Source organism: Brachyhypopomus gauderio, chromosome 17 (genome assembly GCF_052324685.1).
Source record: "Brachyhypopomus gauderio isolate BG-103 chromosome 17, BGAUD_0.2, whole genome shotgun sequence".
In the NCBI taxonomy this organism is placed as follows: Eukaryota; Metazoa; Chordata; class Actinopteri; order Gymnotiformes; family Hypopomidae; genus Brachyhypopomus; species Brachyhypopomus gauderio.
Window position 1 is genome coordinate 16,573,684 of NC_135227.1, and position 14,069 is coordinate 16,587,752.

The 14,069-nt window shown below is 46.4% G+C and overlaps 2 protein-coding genes across 2 annotated transcripts; one reads left to right on the top strand and one right to left on the bottom strand.

Annotated features, from left to right (window-relative positions):
• The first annotated feature begins 878 nt into the window (after positions 1-878).
• insm1b (insulinoma-associated 1b) lies at positions 879-3,237 on the top strand. The gene has a single exon (XM_076978471.1). The coding sequence runs from the start codon at positions 1,059-1,061 to the stop codon at positions 2,460-2,462; it is 1,404 nt and encodes a 467-aa protein (XP_076834586.1). The 5' UTR covers positions 879-1,058; the 3' UTR covers positions 2,463-3,237.
• A 1,154-nt stretch (positions 3,238-4,391) lies between these two features.
• On the bottom strand, positions 4,392-13,646 carry LOC143481189 (uncharacterized). Its single transcript, XM_076979135.1, has 2 exons — positions 13,365-13,646; positions 4,392-7,433 (listed from the first exon to the last, which is right to left on the bottom strand). Exons 1-2 carry the CDS (start codon positions 13,630-13,632, stop codon positions 7,276-7,278), a joined length of 426 nt encoding a protein of 141 aa, XP_076835250.1. The 5' UTR covers positions 13,633-13,646; the 3' UTR covers positions 4,392-7,275.
• Positions 13,647-14,069: the final 423 nt, after the last annotated feature.

Here is a 14,069-nt window from a genome sequence, read left to right on the forward strand (position 1 = left end):
CGTGCACTGATTTACCCTAGCACGCGCCTATCTTTTGGCCAGATTGTCTGTGTGTCCTATTTCACAGTGGAGAGGTCAATTTGCTTTTCAAACGCAAAAAGGCTATGACGGCTGGGCAGACGCGGCCATTGTGTTAAAAGATGAGAGCCCTTCTTATTACTTATGTATGCGCTAGCCAGCTGATTTATAAGTCGAGTTAAACTACCCAGACGGACACGTGCCCTGTTAAATATTGGGCTGCTTTGAGTATCTTCACTAAGACGACAGAGTAAAGGCCATAGAAGCTAGTAAGAGAAAGACACTGTCAACATGTCAAGTCAGAATGGTTAATTCTGACGTATGGTCCAAATGTACGTTAGGCTTACATAAAGTAGAAAAGAAATAAGAAAATAAAATAAAAATAAAGCCACAAAAACAGACCATAAACCAAAAAAAAATATGCATTTATTCTACGTTGTATCAGCATTTAGTATGCCAGTCTTATTAATAGTAGCGAATAAAGACTCCAGCACGACCCAAAGCATTTTTGTTGCCCCGAGTGATCTTTCCGAATCCCATTTTAAATTATTATGAATATTATGGTAGAGACGGACGTTTCCTTCGGGCAGACCGGCGGCCCCCGGAGGCGCCCCACGTAGCCGTGGCACGTGCGCTCCTCCATAGAAAGCCATCAGCGCGTAAACGGAGGTCCTAGCGTGTGTCCTCCTGAGGGAGGAGCTTCCACTGCGAATTAATAAAGCGCAGGTACATCTGCTCAGCAAATCGGCAGCTTTTCCCCCGCAGCCCCCCAGCCCAAGTGTTTCAACCCTCCCACAGGCAATTCCACAGAGATCCTCGCAGCGCCTGATTGGATGAGGATGGAGCTACAAGGGGCGAGAACAATAGCATCATCCTCCCTTAAAAAGAGTGCAGCTATGTACCGAGAGCGAAAAACCTTACAGGGAGGTAGTAGTCACACCCTAACCAAAAGGTTCCGCGCGTGTCTGTAGACAAGAGTACAGCCCTGGATCGATTCGTGGCGTTTCCTCTCAAAGTGCCTTGTTCATCCACACGACGACATGCCCAAAGGTTTCCTGGTGAAAAGAAACAAGAAAGCAGCGCACGTTTCTTATCGGATTCGCTGCGATGAGGATGGACACGAGGGAACTCCGGACTGTCCGAGCGCATCCCCACCTGCGCCCGGCGCATCCAGGCCGGACGTCGCCGCATCGTCGCCGTCCGATGTAGCAGACACGCCGGTCCATGTTCATGGCGCAAAACCAGTGCAGTTCGGGAACCCAGAGGCAGTCTACCAGTCCATATACAGCCCCACCCGTCCCATCAGCAAGGATCATGAAAGGAAATATTTCGAGAGAAGTTTCAACCTGGGCTCACCGATATCCGCCGAATCATTTCCAACTCCTACCTCGCTCACCAGCTTGGATCACCTATTGTTTGCACCAATAGACTTGAAAATCGGGACCAGCAACAGCAGTCGGAGCGGAACCAGCAGCAGCGCGCCGATACCGGCGGCCCGGAGCACCACCAAAAGGCCTTCCTCCGACACCGAGCGGAAAACTAAAAGCGTATCAAAGAAACCCAAAGCGATACGAAAACTCAACTTCGAGGATGAGGTGACCACGTCTCCGGTACTTGGCCTTAAAATCAAAGAGGGACCCGTCGACCTGAAACCGCGACCGTTATCAGCCGGAGGCAACAAGCCCTTAGGAGAGTTCATTTGTCAACTTTGTAAGGAAGAATACGCGGACCCGTTCTCCTTAGCGCAGCACAAGTGTTCGAGGATAGTTCGAGTCGAGTACAGGTGTCCAGAATGTGATAAGGTGTTCAGTTGTCCGGCAAACCTAGCTTCTCATAGGCGTTGGCACAAACCACGCACCCAGAGCGCATCTGGAACATCAACTTCACAGGCGACCAAGAGCGAGAACGCAAAGATATTACCCACAGTTAGACAATTTCCTGAAGAGATAAAAGACCCGAGAGCGGAGTTTCCGAGTGAGAGAGACTCTCCCAGCCCGGGTTTGTCGGAGTCCGGATCTGAGGATGGTTTGTACGACTGCCAGCAGTGCGGGAAAAGGTTTAAACGCCAGGCGTACCTTAGAAAACACATTATAGGGCATCACTCCCTGCAAAATCAAATGCTCGGTGATGCATTTCAAAACGCAGAGAGAGTGGAGAGCCCAGATATCGCATCGTCCTCCACCGAAGACAGCCAAAGTCCGAGTCCCTTGAATTTAAGCCCCGCTGACTGCCTTGTGTGTCCGATCTGCGGAGAGAAGCTGCCCAACAGGGCGAGCCTGGAGCGACACGTGCGCTTACTGCACGCGTCTCAGGTGTTTCCGTGCAAGCACTGCCCCGCCACTTTCTACAGCTCCCCGGGTCTGACCAGGCACATCAACAAATGTCACCCCACGGAGAACCGGCAGGTGATCCTGCTCCAAATGCCCGTGCGTCCCGCGTGCTGAAGAACAGCGACACAGGAGCGTCTCCGGTACCGGGTGGCTCCCGAACCGACACCGCACGGAGACTCCCGAACACCTAGCAAAATTGGCGACTCTAATTCAAAGGTCTATATTTTTCAGATTTCTCACGCCAAGTAGCCCACAGGAAAGCATTAGTTTGGTTGTGAAATGGTATTTTTCTAGGACCGATGCACATGTAGTAATGTAATAGCTTCTAGACCTAAGATCCTTGGTGAACCTCTGTGAAAGCCTTGAATTCACATGCTGTACATTTCTCTCATGTGTAGCTTTAATCTAGTATGTGAATTGCAGGATGTGGGAGTTTTCTTCTCAGAAAGTTTCCCTTTAGTATAGCCAGAAATGCCTTTAGAGAAATACGTCAAACACTTGCTGTACAACTGCCTTAAGATCTCGGTGTAATGATTGTTTTGATTTTGAATGTCGGCACATATTTACAGTTTGCTATCATTGTGTAAAATTATTGTAATATGTTTAATCGTAATATTTTATTTATTTATGTATTTATTTATTCACAAGTTTCATGTAAATTATTGTGTTCTGAGTGATTTAATTTGTGGGTCTCTATGTCACATTTTGTAGCCAAATGATTTTTGTCAAGATTGAGTTACATAGGCCTGTGTTTTGAGTGGTCTTACAATCTTCTCAGCTCTTGTACACGTGAAGCTCTTCTAGATGCAATCCTTTTGATAAACACGTTATTTTCCTAAACGTTTGCTACTAGCGCTGTCCATGTTGTGTTGTCCAATGAAATAAAAAATATTTTCAAAATGAAAAGCAGCCCAAAGTATCTTTTTATTAATAATTCACACCTAGATAACCAGTTCCTAATATTGCTGTTTTGCGTAGCACACTGTTGCTCCCGTGTGTGTACGTAGGGCCTACTGCTGGCTCATGTGTTTCGAGTACGTAATGAACGTCTTTGGCATTTGTCGGCATCTTTTCTGCAAATCTACGGTCCCCCATCACATCATACAAGACTGCCAGTCTTAGTATTGATGATCATTATAAACCTACAAAAAATCATGAATACTGAGATTTTGAGCAAATATTATTCATGCTAGTATTAATTTCGATATTTTAGTTGAAGTAAAACCACATTTTTACTGATGTTTAGTAAGACATGACACAAAATTCCATTTCTATACCATTTTATATGCAATGTATATCCCACTATATTGATTCAAGTCCATTAACAAACCCCCTGTGACTACAGCCTGGATGTTAGAGGTGTTCACCAGTCTTCCTCCAGCAGACATAGGTGTCAGAGACTCCACCTGTAGTGGTGTGGAGGCGTGGGGCTGGCGTAGCCTGCTGGACAGCACAGAGGGGACAGATGGGAGGGGGGGTCAGGTTACTCTCGCTGCTCCCCACACCACAGCTAAAGAGGGGGGGGGGGGGGGACCTCTGACCCCTGACACTGCTCCTGACCCCTCCCACAGGCAGCCAACCTGCCAGACAGACCTAGCAATAAAGTCAGCAGGCACGCATAAATGACCCTCGTCACACTGCATCAGTCTTCTTAAGAATAAATATGCAAGAGTCCACAGAAATAAGACAATTTTTCAATCTTTTAGTTTTCTAATGTGCATTTACTAGTGGTTGTACTGCCAACAAATTTATTTCCTTTGAGCAAAAATACAAAAGCCAAAATACAAAATTGCCTAAAACCTGAAGTGTTTTGTAGCTTAGTGCCTGAACAATCTGAAGTTAATTACTAATTACAAACTAGAAAATGAAATGTAAATGTTATACCCAATAATAATACATTACACATTTTAGAATTACTAACATGCATATTTAATCAAACAGTAAATTAAGAATATTATGTAAGTACATGTATATACAACAAATTTGAAGATTAAGTTTTTAAGAAAACATTAAGCAAAAACATCAAATAAATACACTCAAATGTGAATCTCAAATTGATTTAATGAAATGTTCTGATTTCCACATTTCTAGTAAAGATAGAATAATTACTTTTCCATTAAAAACAGTCTGATATGTTAACAAGTCATGATGAAATCTTCAAGCCCCCCATATTTTTACAAAGATTATATTACAGGCATTAATATATTTATATCCTTCAGGATTTGTAGCCCTCATAAAGGACACGATGTACAAGGGAAACAACTACATGTAGAATGACGACAGTAATCAGTTCACTTGAGTTAGACCAGTTGCAGTAAGACACATCCCTGCTGAGAACCACATCAGCACCCTAGAACCAAACATCTATGACACCCACAGAAAACCTATCCCAAATGTACTGGACATGACATGGTCTTCACAGCTTGGGCTGGTCACCCACGGACAACCCTCACAGTTCATAGAAGCTACAAATGGCCCAGGTGCGGCTGGGGCTTGGACTCGGGGTAGCGCTGTGCATACATTCCTCAATATTCTTCAGTCACAGCAAAACTAAAGATCACGCCTGTGTTCCTCATCAGTGCTTAGAGAGGAAACGAGACTGCAAAAAGCAAACGGATCAGGGGGAAAAAAAACAGCAAAGCAATCAGGAGGGTGGGGGGTGTACAGGTAAGGCAACATGTACTGCAACACGTGTCCTGCTGCGACGTGGGCGGAGCTTACAGACCCTGTTAACACCTGGCCTCCATGGCAACTAGGCTGGGTCACTAGGGGAACTGAGAGGGGGGTGTTAGGGGTCTGGCAGCACCAGGCTGCTGGTTGCTTTAAAGAGAGAGAGAGAGGGGGGGGGGGGTTGTTGGAAAGAGAGAGGACAAAGCAAGGAAGAGAAAGACATAGAGAGAAGGATAAAGAAAGAAAGATGACAAAAAGAAAAAAGATGAGAGAGAAGCGGTGGCATGTGCCCGTTTCCCTGCTGGTATGGTAGAGGGCAATCGGAGTGGCACGGCGGAGAGAGGAGCAGGTGGAGGACTGGAACACCACGGCTGTCCAGGATCCAATCAGAGACAAGCAGCTCTTACAAAGCACTGAGATGTATGGAAGAATCCCAAAACCCCTGTGCTGTGCAGCTACGGGCGGGAGTGCGCAGGAGTGCGCAGGAGTGAGCACACTCTCCCTCTCCCAACACAATCAGGGTGAAGGGACGAGGGCAGACACAAAGGACCGCAGTCAGCGCAGGGGACAATGTGAACAGGTATTACACAGGCACCATGTGAGCTGTCAGAAGCCCCCCCTCACAGTCAGACACACACACACACACACACACACACACACACACACACACACACACACACACACACACACACACACACACACACACACACACACACACACACACACACACACACACAACCACAACCACAACCACACACGCTCACAATCCCACACCAGTGCATGGAGTTATGATTCACCTGAGGCTCTGGTGGCAATTTCATTTAGCAGGTTGTCACATGTCATATTATAATGGGACAGATATGCAGTATATACAGTATAAAAAAAAAAACCTCTTATGAAATAAAACTTAAAGCAATATACATCCAAGCATTAAAGAATAAGCACATAGGTCTAAACTATCACCACCAGTGAGTGCAACCACATCACTGTATGAAACATCGGAATGTCGTAGTAGAATTACAAGACGAAAACGTGACTTATTCAGATCACAGAATATGAACAGAGATCAATCCAACACATTGACATAACACAACACAACACAATTACACATGAATGCAGTTGTTTCAATCCAGCATAAGTTGCATAAATCAAACGTCAAAATCAATTACTACGGTCAGCACAAAATGGGTTTGACTGAACCACAGATCAGCGAGAAAGACCACGCGGACGGTCCCCTCAGACGTGGACATCAGCAGTGAAGGAGACTCACAGAAGGACCGCCAAATGGATCGCAACATACGCATCACCCCCACACCCCCACACCTTTCTGGGCTTGCCAACATGTGCGCCGTGTCATTTAGCGTGTTGCTATGATGACTACACAGATGTCCTCTTGGTGTGATGCTATGCCTCTTTCTATTTCCTTCCAACATCTATGAAATTTTTATGAACCTGAAATGCAGTGCTAATAATTGATCACTCACAGAGAGCTTAAGAAGGACCAAAACATAAGAAATGGTCAGCACGTTCCTCTTAATGGCTACGACGTGTCAATGTTTCAGTGTTAAAGACAACAGGAGCTTCAGGGTAAAAGGTTCTCTCACATTTTGTCTAAGAAAATGTTTTGAGAAAAAGCTGTTGTGTTGCCTGCATTAAGATAATGTCTGGACAGCTGATGTTACTATAACCAGCGGAGGGGGACATCTGTCACTGGGGCTAAGGCTAGCACTGGGGCTAAGGCTAGCACTGGGGCTAACGCTAGCACTGGGGCTAAGGCTAGCACTGGGGCTAACGCTAGCACTGGGGCTAACGCTAGCTGCCTCCAGTAGTTAGTTTCATGTTCCCAATGAACTCCCTTTAATCCTCTCTCAGTCAGAGAAGGAAACATGTGGTATTGTTAGGAATATCTGTTTCAATATTGCATCCAGCACTCGGAGGTGCTTCATGCCAACGCTGGACTGCAATGCAACCCCCCCCCCCCCCCCCCATCATAACCACCACAGCCCAACCAAACACGGCAGCAGAACTCATCAATCGCATCCTCAAACCCAAAGAACAAAATTCCAGTTATGTGACAAAGACTCATAGAAACAAGACGTTTGTTTCTCACACACACACACACACACACACACACACACACACACACACACACACACACACACACACACACACACACACACACACACACACACACAGTGCAGTTTAAACATGATGCAGTCTGAAGGGGCTTGGTGAAGTGCTCGTTGGCAGACGCAGCTCAGTTGGAGGACTTGCTGATGGCGCTGGCCGAGCGGCGGAGCTTTCCAGAAACCCGGTTCTTGGAGGCGCGCGGCATGGTGGGCGAGACCTGCTCGGCAGACTCGCTGGTCGTCACGGTAATGCTCAGCTCAGCACTCGTGCTACCGCTGAGGGACCCTGAGGAGGGAGGAAGTGAAAGGACAGGCGTGAGCCCCCCCGGCGGGACGGGAGGAGAGGCAGACGCACCACACCTGCTCCCACGGCAGGGCCGGTCCGGACGGGCCTCTCAAAACCCCAACAACACGGCAAAGCCCGTCTTGGGCTTACTTACATCACCTAGCTTAGATGCAGGCCTTGTGAAGTTGGGACTAATGTGCAAAAATTAATCAAATTGAAAAGTAAAAAAAAAATATTAGGATACAAAATGGAAAAATTGGCTCACTTTGTGCGAGTAGTTATTAATACTGTACGTCATTATGAGGATTCACACCAAGCCATTCCAAATTTTAGTTTCTCTATTGCCTCAAAATCCAGTGTGTTACTTCTAGTGCACCGAGACAAAAATAAAAAAAAAATAAAAGCAGTACAACACTGAATAGTCTACTTTGTCATCCATCTTTACGAAGACTTGAAATGAAATAAAAAAACCCTTTCTGCTTTGTAAAGATGGCATCTGTTTGGCTATTTCATTTCTGTCTTTCTTTTCTGGCATTCTCTCTCTCTCTCTCTCTCTCTCTCTCTCTCTCTCTCTCCGAGTCCCTCCCTCCCTCCCTCTCCCTCTTTTTTTCATGGGCATCTCAAGTTACTGGGAGCAGATGGTGTGGGGAACATGCACTCAGTGGCGAGGGCTGCCCGCCTCTCCAGGCCTCCGTGCAGAGAGGGGGTGGAGGACCACAGCCGTCCCTGGGCAGGAGGAGTGGGGCAGCGCGCGGTCCAGGCGTCCGCACGGCCAGGGCTCCTGCCGCCTGGCTCCGGGCAGCCAGCAGGGCGGCAGCAGTGGAGGCTACACGGCCGCTCTCTCCTGTACGTGAGGAGCTCCTGATCCTAACGGGGACTCTGGGAGGAGTTGGCCGCTGTGCTGTGGGCTGCTGTGGTGTACTTTCAGAGCTCATGGTGGAGTGTTGCACATCTTTGCTGGGGTTAGTTCAGCAACAGTGTGACAGTATGGAAGGGGACTCCTGAAGCCACGGCCATGGTGACAGAACTTCCACTTTCTCATGGGAATTAAATATGGCCGTAGTATTTTCAGCTGAAAGACCAAGCCCTCGAACCCAGAGTCGAGCAGAAAAAACCCAAAACACAAATATAACAATCCTGAGATGGGAGGATACTGTTGCTTATGTAAACGACACAGACATACGGAGAGGGAGAGTGAGAGGGTGAGAGAGAGCATATGAGAGAAAGAGAGACGTAGAGAGAGAAAGAGAGAGAGAGAGAGAGAGCGAGGGAGAGAGTGAGGGTGAGAGGGAGAGGACTAAAGTAAAACGGGCTTCATCCTCATTGGCTCCCAGCAGCAATCCAAACAAAGCATAAGTGACAAAGACATTTTCCAGTAGGGCAGGTGTTAGTGTCAGATGTGGCCCCAGGCAAACAGGCACACGCCAAAGGACAAAACACGGAGGGGGGAGGGAAAAAAGAGGAGAGGATAAAGCAGAGACATGCCGGAGAGGAGGAGCGAGAGAGAAACTCAATGAGCACACCAAAACCATACATGCTGCTACTGGGTTACAACCGGTGCGGCCGTGCACGCTTCTCGATGCTCTGAGAGACCCAAGATCAGGCAGCCCCCAAAACAATCCTCTCCCTGCATGTAATTTAAAGGTCTGGGCAAATGCGGCTCATTAGTGAAATAAAGAGGGAAGGATGAGTAAACCAGACATCCCCCCCCCCCCCCCCCCCAACAAAAACAAACAAACAAAAAGAGGGTAGCCAGGGGTTCTGTGACAGAACAAGCGTCCAATTAAGGGGACTCTTACCTTCATTTACTGAACCTGTATCATTTCTAATCTATAAAGGGAGAGAAGACAATAAAGTAATAGGTAAGACGCACTGTTACAGGGTCACAGGGAGGGAGGGGTGGAGGGGACGGTGTGTGTGTGTGCTGGCGTGCGTGCGTGTGTGTGTGTGCATTTGAAAGGTGGGCAGACGGAAGGAAAGCAAAGGCAGTGAGGAGAGGAGGAAGGGAGCGAGGGAGAGGCAGAGGAAGATGCAGAGAGGGAGGTGTGGAGACAACGAACAAGCTCGTGGGTCACGGCAGTGTGTTAGTGGCTTCTCCTGTGAATAGAAGTGGGACATCACGAAATGAAGCACAGACAAACAAAAAAAAAAAACTAAACAAACAAACAAAAAAAGGGCTCAAGCCAGCAGGGCAGAGAAAGGCTGCACGCTATTAAGGAGCAGGAGAAGAAAAGCGTTTCCTGTGCAGTAATTTCTGGCTACGGTTCAATCCTGTGCTCGGTATTACATGAAAAATGACAGGACGTTCAAAATGGACAGTGTGGGTGAACTGAAGGAAACAGACGCTGCAGTCTGTGAGCTGCACACAAACGGATTCGAAACGTAATAAAACACAGTCTAAGAGTTAGAGACAGCGTGACCCGTTTGCATTTGAAAACAGGTATACCGAAGCTCCAGTCAAGCCAAAGTCATAACCATAATCACGAGTGTCTGAGCAGAGTCGGCCCTGGCCCTGCCGATTAGTTGAAGGTCCACAGTGATCGTTATGTGGTGATCGCTTATGGGTCGGCAGCTGTGTAGTAGCAGAGGTCCAAAACACTGCTCAGTACAGTACAGTCTGCAGGAGCCAAGATCTCTGGATTTGCTGCACAAGGTTCGAGTGTGATTCTGCACAGCGAGACCCAGTCCGTTTAACTCAGTTACCTCACCCATCCTGATTTTGAAACTCCTCCTCTTTGGTTAGGTGAGAAGTCTGGCATCATGCCAATCTACATTTGAAGCAAAACTACACAGCTGTGATTTGCTGGATGTATGATGTTTTAAAACAGCTTTATGCCCATAGGCTCCATTCTGTTCTTTTAGTTTGAAGAACTAATGTTCACACTCGTAAAGTGAATCACTGCACCTGCAGGAGTACAGAAAACATTCACAGGTGTTTGGTGAACTAAAACACACTGGAATTACCCGAGTGTCAATGCAAAGAGATGACACAGGGGAATACAGTTTACTGCTAAATGTTATCACAGAGAGCTCATTTTAACTCCTTGTAACACATCGACCAAGTCGACTGTGACTAGTCTAAATGTGCATGTGCTGTGTTCAGCATCACAGTTGAAGGGAACATGCAGGGTCAACCACACGAGAGAGAGAGAGAGAGAGAGAGAGAGAGAGAGAGAGAGAGAGAGAGGGGGGGGGGTTTCTGCTGTGGGTGACAGGGTTCAGGGGCCACATGCCTAAATGAGGAAATAATAAAATAACCAAAACAAACAAAAAAAAACAATCTTACACTCCAGTTTAGCCCAAGAGCACTCCACGTTCCAAACCATGCCTGCCCAACGTCTGTCTGCTGTTGTGGATGAGATGTTAGTGAAGGATGGATCAATTAACCAAACACACACACACAAACACACACACTACTGCAGACACAGACACACACACACACACAAACTCAGACTACGACCCATGTTCTATGCTTGTGTATACTTATATTAATTGCAGTTTTAGAAAAAAAACTGTTGCTGCTGGGGAAACTGTGGTATAAAGCCCTGACATTAAGAGCTTAACATCCTAAACCACACATTCCTTTCTTATAGACATTATGAGCCATAAATAATGAATAACGCTTTCTGCTGAAGTGTGTTTCACATGTATGTGCATTCAGCACGGTGTAGGCCTACATTAGTGGTTTTGATGTCGGTACACGATTTTTTGGTAAATTGTTCAAGTACATTTATTTTAAGTGCATTTTGGTTGAATTCATCCATGTATATATTTTCCAAAATGTGGTAGATCATGCATGTTTCTAGCTTCAAAGCAGTGCTTTTACAGAGTGATCTTCAAAATGAAAAATGTATGTTTCTGTGTGTGAGAGAGAAGGAGAAGGGAGGGAGAGAAGAGATTGAGAGAAATATTTCTGACCACAGCAAAATCATTTGCACAACCATAATTGACAACAAATTTCCTCCGGAAAAGCCGCTTCCATTAAACCTTGATTATGCCACAGAACATTTTCATTTTTAACCCTGGTGCTGCATTATGTACTACACATCTTCAGCTTGTGCGCCAACAATGGGGCGCTGGCTGTGTGCGGCCCGAGTGGAGGCCCCCTAAGGCAGATGAATGCAGCGGCAGTGAAAGCGTCCGGCCCGGTAAGCCGTCTCTCTCGGCCGGAGCTCAGGACACAACTCCTTCAGCACTAAGACTCCTACACGAGCGTAAGTGCCCACCCCCACGCACACATGGGGGGGATCTTGGGCTGTTTAGCATTCAGCTTTGTGATAGGTCAATGGAGGTCACTGTGGTGATTTTCAATGCCTCTCCAGGAAATAAAGGGGGTGTCGCTATGGAAATAGACCCCAGCGACGCCCTGCCTCAGTTGGGTTGCTTATCAGACACTCCTTCTGTAGCGGACTTGCAGGACATGGTCATGGGTGTGTTTATTTATATGCAACAATACTAATTCACAAAAAAAAAGGTGTTTAAAAGAATAACAGGCTTTTAATTTACATTAAGAGTTACCTCCTCTACCTTTCATTTTGAAACATGTCAAACTTTTTAAATACAGGCCTGAGTACACTGTCAAAAACACAGATTACATTTCTTATTAGTATTTCTTTGGTGTCAGAGATTGTTATATTTTATAACAGCCTTTTCCTGACACACGTCAACTTCACAACGTCTTTAATAAATAAGAATCAGTTGCCATACTGATTTTACGCTGCCTGCCCTGAACCATGTGGCTGGACAGGGACAAGTTGCCTTTCACCTCATCCAGAGTACAGACTTAATCCAGGCCTGCTGTATCCTAGCAGCATAATCCACCTTCGGCCTGACACTCCATTCTCACGTGTGCCTGCTGCACACGCACACAGCCGCCACGTGAACGACTGTAAGCGCTGACCACCACAGTTCAATCGTCCTACTGTCTCCTGAACGCGCCGGAGACGTAGCTCCGTGCGTAGCTGCGGTTTGCTAACAGTAACAAAACGAACGTTTCGACGTGTCGGACATGCTTGCACTCCGCCGGACACCTTTGCCCTTGATGAACACGTGGGCAGTTGAAGCGTTAGTAGTACGCGTTAATCCCCAACGTTGCTAGACTTAAAGGCATTTTGAAGATGTTGTTCTACAAGTTATTTCATTTGCCTGTGGCAAGCAAGAAAAGACGGTTGAATGGGTCTGAAATTACTGATGACTGGCTTTCATTGCTCAGAGTATTCAAGAGTTATTTTTATTTCAAACATCAGTTGGACTATGCAAATAGAAACAGGCTCAGGTCTAATTTATTTGTTTGGGGTGAACAGGCATATTTTAGTTTGTATGCAGATTAGGACACAACTACTATTGATGTTTTTGTTTTGCCAGACTGTTCACCTGGAAATGTTGCAGCCTCAAACAATCCTGACATTCTTTACCTTGGCAAACTATCTCAAAACATTTAGTCATCAAACCATTTAGTTGGACTATAGTGTGGTTAACTAACATGGTTAAGAGTGTCTGCTAAAATTCCGTAAATGTAAAATGTAAAAATGTCGGACAAAGAAATCATGTACCACAGGCCAATAGGGCTGTGCTAAAAGAGGAGCGTCTTAAATGTATGAAGAGTGTGAAGAAAAAAAAAACTTGTTCACCAACACCGTTCGCTAACAGAGTTAGGAATGAGCAAACGTTAACAGCGTCAGGTAGCATCATGTGCTAACCAGCCATTTGGCACTAGCCGCTCAGAGTTGCCTGGTGGAGGCATTACTTTAGGGCAAGTAGAGCCCTCTGGAAAGAGGGCAGGTGGACTCCAGGCCTACACTGGCCTCGATACGGAGAAGAGGCCGAAGAGTAAGACGGAGAAGCAGCCGAGAGGAGCCAGGCACAGTCAGGACAGGAGAAGAGCCGTAGCACTATAGTGGGAGGGGGGGAGAGACACCACGAGGATCTTACCTGTACCGCTCGTCGGGTAGTAGCTTTGAGAGGGAGAGAAGACTTGGGCGGCAAAATCCTCAAACGTCATGTTCTCCTTGTGGTTGAGAATGATGGCCTCCAGATAGAGAGCTCGCTCCTCGTAGCTGAGAGAGTTCATCAAGGGCAAACGTACACAGTAGGGATGGCCGGCCTCAGACTGGACAGATTCAACTATTATGTCAATGAAAATCCTCATTTCTCTACAGAAAACTCTCTGCTTAAGGTTCGGTTGGAGTCTATGGCGCATAGATTTAAACCTGTATTCATTAACACACCCCCCCCCCCCCAGTCTCGGGGTTAGCAGCACAGACCGTGTCCAGCTGTATCGAAAAATGAAAGAAATAATAATAATAATAATAAGCTAATTAAAATCTCATAGTAAACCAACAAACAAAAAAAAGTGGAAAGCCCAAGATCAATTCACACAACTGTAAATTCTTTTAGACATTTCATATGCATTATTATTACGCATTTTTTACACATTAATTTTAAGTATACAGGAAGAGTGGGGTCTGATCTTGAAAGAAAAGGAAGGAGATAGAAACAGGAAGAGCGAACGAGAGCGACAGAATCTTGTCCTTGGCTAATGAAATGTAATCAGGCTCTCACAGCCACCGGTCTGAGTCATTCCAGACCACGAGGCCAGTGACTACATTTAGAGCGAGAGACAGTTAACCGTCCAAA